This window comes from Leptopilina heterotoma, unplaced genomic scaffold, assembly GCF_015476425.1.
Source record: "Leptopilina heterotoma isolate Lh14 unplaced genomic scaffold, ASM1547642v1 Lhet_123, whole genome shotgun sequence".
Taxonomy (NCBI): domain Eukaryota; kingdom Metazoa; phylum Arthropoda; class Insecta; order Hymenoptera; family Figitidae; genus Leptopilina; species Leptopilina heterotoma.
In genome coordinates, this window is record NW_025110842.1 from 1,005,079 (window position 1) to 1,017,184 (window position 12,106).

The window sequence follows — 12,106 nt, forward strand, 5'->3', positions numbered from 1 at the left end:
TTTATCCTATATTTACTCTTTTTCAATTTCTTCTTTTCGCTTTTTTTTTGATTGAGCCTTTATGATATTTTGAATTTTATTTGCGTAAAAAAAAGGATAGAATTTTTTTTCTTTTCGCTAAAAGAGAAAAGTGTATATGTGGCCAACTTCAGATTGTATCGCGCAGCACGTGTCAAAGTGCAAACATAACCTCAAATTTGACACAAGAAAAAATATTTCTCTCTGCGATTATTGTTTTTTAGTCATTTTTCTTATTTTCAGTATATTTAAAGAAAACAAGTGTTTCCATTCGTAAAAAATGGAAAATAATTGTGATTTAATAAAAACGATCGAAGACGATCAGGAAGTTTCGGATTATTCGGAACCTTCAGACGAAGAAGACGATGTAAGTGAATTTTTTTCTTCTATTTGTTGGAAATTGGAATTTAACGTTTTTTTTTCTAATAAAATAGTAATTTTAATATTTACTTATTTATTTATTTGCAAATTTTATTATTATTATTATTATTATTTAAATAATGAACTTTTTGCAAACATTCAATTATTTTCAATTATTTGAATTTTTTCCTTCTGGTTATTTAAAATCTTTTTTTCTGTAAAATTCCTTAAAAAATTTCCTTATTTTCAAAACGATTCATTAATATATCTTTAAAAAGTATTCAAATCACTTCTTTAAAACTTAAGAAATTTCAATTATAATTTCAAAATTCAGTTATTTTAGAAAATAATTAAAATAATTCTAAAAGTGCTTTAATCTCAAAAATTCAATTATTTCTAAAATTGTCTGTAAAATTTTGTTTTAAAAAGAATTTAATTAGAATTTTTCAATTTATTCTCAAAAATTATAATGAAATATTTCAAAATAATTCAATTATTTTACTAAAAAAATAAAATTTTTCGAAGGTATTTAATTATTAGCAAAAAATTTTTCGATTGTATTTTGTAATTATTTAATATGGAATATAATAAAAAAAAAATTTCTTTTTTCCACATAGTTTCAGCCGAGAAAACAAAAGAAAAAGGAGCGCAAAGATTTTGAAAATGATTTTCAATTTATAAATAGCGTTTCTGAATATAATGAAGATCCATGGAATGATTTAAGTAAATATATCAAGAGAAAGGCAAAAACGAAACTCGATGATAAGATTAAAAAGGCCCGTTTAGAACGACAAGTATGTGGATTGGATTTTGTTTTTCTCCATTTATTCGTTTTTAATTAATAACTTTTTTTAATTATATTATTATTATTGTCTCTTTTTTTTAAAGAACGAAACAAACGATGATGATCCAGAGGTAAAAGAAGTTAATGACGATGCAATTTATCTTTCGGACGAGGATTTGAAAAAAGGTAAAAAAGAAAATCGATATAATGAAAATTTTTTTTCTAATTTTCCCCCTAAGAAAAAAGACAAAGTTTTGTTTTCTTTTTTACTAAGAAAAAAAGGGAAAAAATATAATGATTTGTTTTTTTTCGTTTATTCAATATTTAACGGTCTGGATAATTTTTCCTTTTTTAATTCAAAAGAAAAGAAAGAAAAGGAAATTTAAAGAAATATACATTTTGTTTTAATTTAGTAGCAAAAAGAAGGAAAATATAATTTTTTTATTAATGGATTACAAATATTTAAATTAAATATTTATTTATTTCATAAATATTTCATAATTTATTTTCATAAAAAAAATTTGTTTTATATTTATTAAATTTAAATTATAATTTCAGTTTTTAAATAATTATTTAAATATTATTCAAATAATTAATAATTTTTTTTTATTATTTTCCAGTTTATAATAAATAAAATTGTCGAGTTTATATTTAAATAAGTAAATAAATAATTTAAGAGAAGAAAGGAAATATAAATTTTGTTTAATTTAGAAAGAGAAGAAAATAGAGAAAAAATTGTGATTTTTTTTCTGAAATAAATAAATAAAAAAATATTTTGTGAAAATAATTCTTTTTTTTAATTTTTCTAGATGTCTTTAAAACAAAGGAAAAGAAAGGGAAAAAATTCGTGAAAGAAAAAGATAAGGAATTAATGGATTTCGAGGAATGTTCCAATTACGATACATCTGCCACGTTTTATCAGATGAATCTCTCGCGACCTTTAATGAAGGTTTGAAATTTTTATTTTCTGTGCCTTTTATTTTTCATTGTATTTAAGGAATTTTTTTGTAATTTTCAAGTATTTTTTATTGTTTTTTCAATTTTAAGGTTTTTTTTTAAATTATTTTTTCAATTCTAATATTTTTTGAGTAATTTTCTATTTTTTTAAAATTGTTTTTTCAATTCTAAGATTTTTTTAAGTAATTTTTTTTTTTTAAATTGTTTTTTCAATTCTAAGATTTTTTTAAGTAATTTTCTATTTTTTTAAAATTGTTTTTTCAATTCTAAGATTTTTTTAAGTAATTTTCTATTTTTTTAAAATTGTTTTTTCAATTCTAAGATTGTTTAAGTAATTTTCTTCTTTTTTAAAAATTGTTTCTTCAATTCTAAAATTTTTTTGTTATTTTCAAAAATTTTTTATTGATTTTTTTAATTTAAAAGAATTTTTTTGTCACTGTCAAGTACATAATTTTTTTGGGTTTCTCAATTTTAAGATTTTTTTTTCATTTTCTATTTTTTTAAATTGTTTTTTCAGTTCTAATATTGTTTTTTTTGTCACTTTCTATTATTTTTTTAATTGTTTTTACAATTCTAAAATTTTTGTGTTATTTACAAGTATTTTTTTTTATATTGATTTTCTTTAATTTGAGGGGATTTTTTGTTTTTGTCAAGTATTTTTTTTGTTTGGTTTCTTAATTTTAAAGATTTTTTGTTAATTTCAATTTTTTAAAATTATTTTTTCATTTTTTTTCCAGTTGTAAGAAATTTTTGTCATTGTCAAGTATTCTTTTTTTTAATTTAAGGAGGTTTTTGTCATTGATTAGTAGTTTTTTCAATTTTTTTTTCAATTGTAAAGCATTTTTTTTAATTTTTCAATATTTTTGGTTATTTTTTCAATTCTAAGATTCTTTTTAGTATTTTCAAGTTTCTTTTATTTTATTTTATTTTTTTTTATTTTTCTTCAATTGTAAAAGTTTTTTTTGTCATTTTCTATTCTTTAAAATTCGTTTTTAAATTCTAAAATCTTTTTGTTATTTTAAAGAACTTTTTATTGTTTTTTTTTTAATCAAAGAATTTTTTGTCATTTTCAAGTATTTTTTTTTGTTTCTCATTTTTAAGATTTTTTGGCATATTCTATTTTTGAAAATCATTTTTTATATTCTAATCTTTTTTTCTTATTTTTAATTATTTTTTATTGTTTATTCAACTTTACAAAATTGTTGTCACTGCAAATTTTTTTTTAATTATAAGAAAAATTTTGTCACAGCCAAGGATTTTTTTTATACTTTTTTTGAATTGTAAGGAAGTTTTTCTTAATTTTCAAGTATTTTTTTATTGTTTTTTCAATTCGCAAATGTTTTTTTTTATAATTTTCAAATAGTTTTTCTTTTTTTTTTAATTTTAAGAAATTTATTTGTCATTTTCGAGTATTTTTATTGTTTTTTCAATTCTAAAAAATTTGTTGTCATTGATAACGATTTTTTTTTAATTTTAAAGAATTTTTGTAATTTTCAAGTGTTTTTTTTTTGTATTATTTTTTCACCACTGAGAAATTTATTTGTCAATTTTCGTGTATTTTTATTAAATTTTTTGTCATTTTCAAGTTTTTTTCATTACTTTTTCAGTTTTAAACAAATTTTTCTCAATTCTAGTATTTTTTAAATATTTTTTTTCAATTGCAATGAATTTTTTGTAATTTCCAATTTTTATTTATTCAAATTAAATTTAAATCATAAAGAATGAATTGGAAATATTAATTAAATTAAAATTGAGATAAAATTTTAATTAAAAAATTGTAAAAATTGTGACGAAATTGGTATTAAATTGAAAAATGAAATAAAATTGAAAAAATTGAGACAAATTTAAAATTAAATTGAAGATTAAGATCGAAATGAAATCAAATTGAGAAAAATGCAGATAAAATTGAAATTAAATTGAAAAAATTGAAAATAAAGTAAAATATAAAAATAATATAAAAATTGAAAAAATTGAGATGAAGTTGAAATTAAGTTGAAAAAATTGAGACGAACTTGAAATTAAACGGAATTTTTTGGCATTTTCAAGTTTTTTTTACTTTTTTAGTTTTAAACAAATTTTTTTCATTTCAAGTATTTTTCATCGTTCCTTCAATTGTAAAAAATTTATTGTCATTGTCAAGTATTTTTTTTCTATTTTTTTCCAATTGCAACGAATTTTTTGTTATTTTCAAGTATTTTTTTTTTATTATTTTAGAGAAAATAATAAATAATTATTAATTGTTTTGGTCAAACGATCAATTTAATTAAAAATTAATTTATTATTTTTTCAATTCTAAGAAATTTATTTATTAATTTAAAATTTTTTTAATTGTTTTTTAAATTATAAAAAATTCTTTTGTCATTTTTGAGTATTTTATTTTTAAGACATTTTTTTTATCATTGTCAAGTAATTTTTGTTTTTTTTTAAATTATATGTAATTTTCTTAAAAATCGTGATTAACAATTAGAAATTATGGACGTTTTTTCCTGTTTTTTTTCCAGAAGAAATTTTTGTAAAAAATTAATTTAATTAATAGTTAATTATTATTTTTCTTGTATAGGCGGCGGCGTCAATGAATTTCATTCATCCGACGCCAATTCAAGCGGCGACGATTCCAGTGGCACTGATGGGCCGCGATATTTGCGGTTGTGCCGCAACGGGAACGGGAAAAACCGCGGCCTATATGCTGCCAACATTGGAGCGATTACTTTACAGGCCAGTCGAGGGAATGGCGGTAACGCGAGTTCTCGTACTCGTTCCCACACGTGAATTGGGCGTTCAAGTTTATCAGGTCACCAAGCAACTCTCTCAACATACGACAATTGAAATTGGATTGTCCGTTGGTGGTCTCGATCTTAAAGTACAGGTAACGAACATTTTTTCTTTTTCATTTTTTCAATTATAATTAATAAAATAAATTATTAATTTTAATTCCCCTCTAATTGTGTCTAGTTTCAATTTTTTATTTTGCAATTAAATATTTGTCTCTATTTAATACATTCAATTAATATTTTATTTAATATATTTATATTTTTTATTTAATATATTGAATTAAGATAATTATATTTTTTATTTATCATATTGAATTAATATCGAATTCGTTCTGTTTAATCGTTTTGTATTAATTCTAATTTTTCTTTTTCTTCTTCTTTTTCTTTTATTTACAGGAATCAGTTTTGAGGAAAAATCCCGATATTGTGATTGCGACTCCAGGTCGTTTAATTGATCATTTAGCAAATACGCCGTCGTTTTCTCTCGACACGATTGAGGTTTTAATTTTAGACGAAGCCGACAGGTGAGAAAGAAAATTATTAATAAATATAATAATAATAATTTGACAATTAAAATAAGTAATTAATTATTTAAATGTTAATTTAATAATAACGAATAGATAATAATTACTTTCTAGAATGTTGGACGAATATTTTGCGGAGCAAATGAAACATATTGTGAAACAATGCTCGCGGACACGGCAAACGATCCTCTTCTCGGCGACAATGACCGAGGAAGTTAAGGATTTGGCCGCCGTTTCCTTGGATCGTCCAGTTAAAGTTTTCGTCGACAGCAATCAAGACGTGGCGTTTAATTTGAGACAGGAATTTATTCGGTAATTTATTTATTTATTTACTCGTCAATAAATTACTACTGAATTCTTCATCTTTTTTTTTTACAAATTTTCTTTCAATCAAATCTTTAAATTTAAATTCAATCTTTTCAATGTTTTTTCCAAATTGTTTGAAAAAAACAATAAAGAAAATAGTATTTGCTTTGAAGAAAAATAAAGAAATAAATTAATAATAATTAATTTCTAATTTTCTAGAATTAGAATTTTACGATAGAAGTAGAAATAATTATTTTGTTTTTTTGTTTAAAAAATAATTGTTCTTTTCTTTTTACAGAATCCGAAAAGAGAGAGAAAGAGATCGTGAGGCAATTCTAGCGGCTTTAATTTGTCGAACTTTTCACGATCACGCGATGGTATTTGTTCAGACAAAAACACAAGCTCATCGGCTTCATATTCTACTCGGATTATTGGGAGTCAATGTAAGAAAATATTGAAGGATTTTTTCTTTTTTGCTCGCTTTTTGAATTTAAAAATTTAATTCAATTCAAATTAAATTGTCAAATTGAAATTTAACAAAAGTTTTTAATAGAATATTGAAAATAGAAATTCAATTCAAATTAATTTCGAAATTGAAATTAAATAAATTTTTCTAATTAAAAAATAAAAATTTAATTCCAATTCATTTTCGAATTGAAATTTAGTAAAAAGTTTTTAATAGAATTGAGAATATAGAAAATTTAATTTAATAGAATTGAAAATAGAAATTCAATTCAATAGAATTGAACATTGAAATTCAGTTCAAATTCATTTCCAAATTGAAATTAAATAAATTTTTCAACTTAAATTGAAATTGAATTTCAATTACATTCTAAATTTGAAATTCAATTCAAATTAACTTCCAAATTGAAATGAAATTCAGATTAATTTCGAAATTGAAATTAAATTTTTCTAATAAAATTGAAATTCAATTCAAATTAATTTTCGAATTGAAATTTAACAAAAGTTTTTAATAGAATAGAAAATAGAAATTCAATTTAAATTAATTACCAAATTGAAATAAAATAAATTTTTCAAATAAAATTGAAATTGAATTCCAATTTTATCCAAATTTGAAATTCAATTCAAATTAATTTCCAAATTGATATTAAATTAATTTTTTAAATAAAATTGAATGACAATTACATTGCAAATTTGAAAATCAATTCAAATTAATTTCCAAATTGATATTAAATTGAAAATTGAGATAAAATTGAAATTAAAATTGAAAAAGTTGAGACGAAATTGAAATTTAATTGAAAAAATTAATATGAATTTAAAATTAAATTGAAGATTGAGATAAAATTGAAATTAAATTGAAATTAAATTGAAAAAATTGAAAATTCAGGTAGAATTAAAATTAAAATTGAAAAAATTCTGACGAAATTGAAATTAAATTAAAAATTGAAACAAATTTGAATTTAAATTGATGATTAAGATGAAATTTAAATAAAATAAAAAAATTTTGGACCAAATTGAAATTAAATTGAAAAAATTGAGAAATGAGGTAAAATTGAAATTACAATTGAAAAAATTGAGACGAAGTTGAAATTAAATTGTAAATTAGATTAGAATTAAATTGAAGATTGGCATAAAATTGAAATTATAGTTGAAAAAATTGTGACGAATTTGAAATTAAGTTGAAAAGTAGGTTAAAATTGAAATTTAAATAGAAAAAATTGAGTCGAATTTGGAAATAAATTGAAGTTTAAGATAAAATTGGAATTAAAATTGAAAAAATTGATTCGAATTTCAAATTTAATTGAAAATAAAGTTAAAATTGAAATTAAATTTTAAAAAATTCAGACGAATTTGGAATTAAATTGAAGATTGAAATTAAATTGAAAATTTCTCGAAAATAAAGAAACAAGAAAATATTAATTTTAAAATAATTAATAAAAGGAGAGAAAAAAGAAAAGTAATTATTGTATTTCATTGCATTTTCTTTTAAAGGTCGGCGAATTGCACGGAAATCTAACGCAGCCTCAACGTTTGGAGAATTTACGCAAATTCAAAGACGAGGAAATTGACGTTTTAATAGCGACAGACGTCGCTGCTCGTGGTTTGGATATTAGTGGCGTTAAAACTGTCATTAATTTCGTTATGCCCGCAACTTTACAACACTACATTCATCGGTAAATTTGATTTCAAATTAAAAATAAATAGCGAATTTAAATACAGGAAATAATAATTTATAATTAAAACTATAAAAGAAAAAGAAATTTGTTAATTAATTAAGGGAAAATATAATAATTTAATTTGTTGCTTTTTGGAATTTAGAGTTGGACGAACAGCGAGAGCGGGACGCGCCGGTGTGTCGGTTTCATTGGCCGGCGAGCAGGAGCGATCACTCGTCAAGGATGTGATAAAACACGCGCGAAATCCAGTGAAAAATCGCATAATTCCACCCGATATCATTGAGAAATATTACAAGAAATTGGAATCGTTCGCCGACGATGTGACGCGTATTTTAGACGAGGAGAAGCACGAGAGGGAACTCGCGAAATTGGAGAATCAAGCGAATAGAGTTGAGAATTTATTGAAGGGCGACGAGAATCAGTCGCGCACTTGGTTCCAAACCAAAAAGGAACGAAAGGACGAGAAAGGTTTTTAGATTCTTTTTTCCTTTCTCTCTATGCATTTAATTTTTAATTATTTAATTATTTATTTCCTTATTGATTAAATTTATTTTTTATTATTTATTTATTTTCTTTAATTCAATTTGTTTAGCATTCAGTATTTTTTTTTCTTTATATTTATTTATTTATCAATCTTTGGATTGAAGGAGAAATTTATCCAACTTTTTAACACTAATTTTTTTTCGTCTCTTTTGTTTGAAAATGCAGAAAGATTGCAATTGACGGAAAAGAAAAAACCTCCGCAAAAAGCGAAGGAGAAGGAGAAGAATTCAAAGGAAAAGGAAAAGGGAAACGCCAAGGAGAAGAAGAACAAGAAAAACGAACCAGTAGACGAAGCAGAGGAGCGAGTTAATAAGGAATTAGAAAAAGTTGCCGCCTATCAAGCGCGAGTCGCGAAACGAATGAATAGACAGAAGAAAATTCGCACCGTTGTTGAAAATTACAGTAATCCAATGGATAAGAAAAGTGAGTTCAATTCGAGAAGATGAAAAATTATTATTTTTACTATAAAAATATATTTCTAGTAAATTTAATTTTTTTAAACTAATTAATTAGTTATTACTTAAATTAATTAGTAAATTTTTAGTAAAGAAGTAAATTTTTACTGAATTAGTAATTCTTATCTTATCTTAGTAATAATTCTAATTTAATAAGTTAGTAAATTATTACGCAAATAATTAATTGCTTTAATTTAATAATTTAATTTAAAAAAAATTATTTTGTCACAGATTTGAAGAGAAAAGCGAAATCATCATTTGTTGATGATTTAACCGACACAAGTCGCAAGGGAGTTAAACGAATGCGATACGAGTGAGTAGAAATAATAATAATTTTTTTTTTACTTGTTTTTTACTTTTAAAAAGTAAACAAATTATTTTTCTTCAAATTACAAACAACCGAATTTTGTTTTTTACTTTTAAAAATCATACAAATTAATTTTCTTCAAATTGATAACAATTGGATTTTTCTTGTTTGTTGAAATTTTAATATTTTTTGTTTATTTATATTGAAAGTTTAATATTTTTTCTTTGTTTGTTGAAAATTAATTATTTTTTACATATTTAATTACTGAAAGTAAATATTTTTTTGTTTGTTTACTTGAAATTTTAAAATATTTTTTACTGAAAATGAATATTTTTTTGTTTGTTTACTTGAAATTTCACTAAATTTTAAAATATTTTTTCTCATTTCTCGTGAATTTTTTAATTTTTCACATTTCTTCTCATCTTCATTTCTACAGAGCAAATAAAAAGAGTCCGAGAAGTTTTCCCGGCGGCAAGAAAGGAGGACAGAAGAAAAATGATAAATTTTCATCATCGAGGGGAGGAAAGGGTCCAAAACGATCATTTGGAAAACGTTGAAGTGAAAGGAAAAAATAAACCCGAAAATAACTTTAATACAAACAAAAAAAAAGGAAATAAATTATAAAATTTATTTTGAATTTCGTGTTAGTAAAATTAATTTTTTTCTATTTTGTAAATAAAAATAAATCTTCTTTCATTTCTCAATGAAATAGAAAATGATTTTTCTTTCCTAAATTAAAAAATATTCTAAATGAAATAATAAATCTTCTTTCTTTTTTAAATGAAAAAAAAATATTTTTCTCTGGTAAATTAAAAAAAAATTTCTTTTTTTGAAAATTATAAAAATCCTTCTTCTTTTGTAAATTATAAAAATCATTTTTCCAAGTTGATTTCAATAAATTTAATTTATTAAATTTAATTATTCACTAATTGAATAATGCAATTTATTAAATTTTCTATTAAAAAAAATGAAATTTAAAAAATATTTTTACAAGTTGACAGTAATTAATTGAATAATTTAATTTATTAATTATCGAACTTAAAAAAAATTTTTTTTAAATTTTCTTTTGTAAATCAAAAATATCCGTTTTTTTCTTTGTCGTAAACTTTTAGAAATAATTTGTTTTCTCTCGACATTTTATTAGGTATACGATTCAATACAATACTTGCGGCACAGATTGACATTAAAAAAATGACTATTTTTCGAATCTGCTTTCTCTCGTTTCATCGAGAAATTTCAGCACTTTCACACCTCTCGAAGAAAACACGAAGAACGAATTTTTTTTTTTTAGTTTGCAAAAAATTATAACATTTTCTATGCAAAAAATTATAATATTTTCTATTTTTAATTTTCTTTTCGAAGTTTTTTTTTAATAAAACAACTAACATTTTAAATAATTTAATTTTTTTAATTAGAAATTTTCCAAGAAAAAAAATTGTTTTTACTTATTTTTTTTTTAATCGCCATAAATAGTAAAATTTTCGAAAAATGTAAGAAAAATTCTTTTAGAATTTTGTTTCTTTTTTCTTGTTTTCAATATTTTACTCAATTTTGAATGCATTTTTTTCAATTCTTATTCTATTTTTAATCAATTTTGAATTAATTTTCAGTCAATTTTGAAATTAATTTTTTTATTCAGTTCTTAATCAAATTTTGAATCAAACATTTTTTCAATTCTAATTCAATTTTGTAACAATTTTTAAATAAATTTTGAATGAGATTTAAATGAATTTTTATTCAATTTCCAATTAATTTTACATTAATTTTTTATTTAATTTGAATCAATTTTAATTTAATTGTGAATCAATTTGATTTTCAATTCTTATTCAATTTGAAATCAATTCATATTCAATTTGAAATCAATTTCTATTCAATTTGGAAATTAATTTTTTGTTTTTAATCAATTTAAAAATAATTTGAATCAATTTTTTCAATTCTTATTCAATTTTGAATCAATTTTACATTAATTTTTATTCCGTTTTCAATCCATTTTTTAGTTAATTCCTATTAATTTTTGAATGAATTTGAAGTCAATTTTGAATCAATTTTTTATTCAATTTTCAGTCAATTTTAAATTAATTTGAATCAATTTTGAATTCAATTTTATTCAATTTTAAATCGATTATTGTGAATCAATTTTTTTCCAATTCTAATTCAATTTTGATTCAATTTTTTCTTCAATTCTTATTTAATTTTATTCAATTTTGAATAAATTATTGTCAATCAATTTTTATTCAATTCTCAAACAACTTTAACTAATTTTTAATAAATCTTGAATAATATTAATAATAATAATAGGTAATAATTATATTAATTTTTAAAAATAAATTTCCCGTTTCCCGCTTTAAAAAAAAATTAAAAACGTACTGTAATTTCATTGAAGAAAATAGAAAAATGCAGTTTCAAGTTTTTTTTTCTTATTTTTTTATTCCTTTTTTTACTCTCTAGTCTTTTTATTTAACTTAAATTTCAATTATTATAATTATATTTAATTAATAATATTATACTTAATTTTCCTTATATAATAATTTTTTTTTCTTCATCGTCTTCTTCTTCACTTATTTATTAATTTCTTAAGTTTAAACATGTTGCTTATCAAATTAATCAATTAACTTAAAAATTATATTTCAATCTTGAAACGTCACATTCGTAGAGGCAAAAAAAATATCACACATTGTCATTCATACATATTTTTTCTTTTTTCTTTAATTATTCAAAAAAAAAAGAAAAAAAGAAAAACACAATAATTAATTAAACAATAACGAGAGAAGTGAATCTCGCATAGGGGAAATTTTTTTTTTATATTTATATAAACGTATATAAGAACAAGGCCTGGAAAAAATTGTGAAATTCCCAAGGAAGTCGAATTAAATATTCAACAATTTTCGTAGAAATAATAATAATAATAATAATAAAAATAATAATTAATAATTATTTAAATTA

General features: G+C 21.1%; 1 protein-coding gene across 1 annotated transcript; it reads left to right on the forward strand.

The window, feature by feature from the left end:
• The first annotated feature begins 188 nt into the window (after positions 1 to 188).
• On the forward strand, positions 189 to 9,780 carry LOC122512495 (probable ATP-dependent RNA helicase DDX27). Its single transcript, XM_043628362.1, has 13 exons — positions 189 to 385; positions 996 to 1,172; positions 1,267 to 1,348; positions 1,972 to 2,111; positions 4,680 to 4,985; positions 5,287 to 5,414; positions 5,529 to 5,726; positions 6,019 to 6,163; positions 7,674 to 7,855; positions 8,001 to 8,326; positions 8,567 to 8,824; positions 9,088 to 9,169; positions 9,600 to 9,780. The coding sequence occupies exons 1-13, from the start codon at positions 299 to 301 to the stop codon at positions 9,718 to 9,720; spliced, it is 2,232 nt and encodes a 743-aa protein (XP_043484297.1). The 5' UTR covers positions 189 to 298; the 3' UTR covers positions 9,721 to 9,780.
• Positions 9,781 to 12,106: the final 2,326 nt, after the last annotated feature.

Coding starts and splice junctions, on each gene's coding strand:
- LOC122512495 (XM_043628362.1), top strand. CDS start 299: ATGGAAAATAATTGTGATTTAATAAAAACGATCGAAGACGATCAGGAA. Junction 1,173..1,266: donor AGGCCCGTTTAGAACGACAA/GTATGTGGATTG, acceptor TTTTTTTTAAAG/AACGAAACAAACGATGATGA. Junction 8,825..9,087: donor TAATCCAATGGATAAGAAAA/GTGAGTTCAATT, acceptor ATTTTGTCACAG/ATTTGAAGAGAAAAGCGAAA.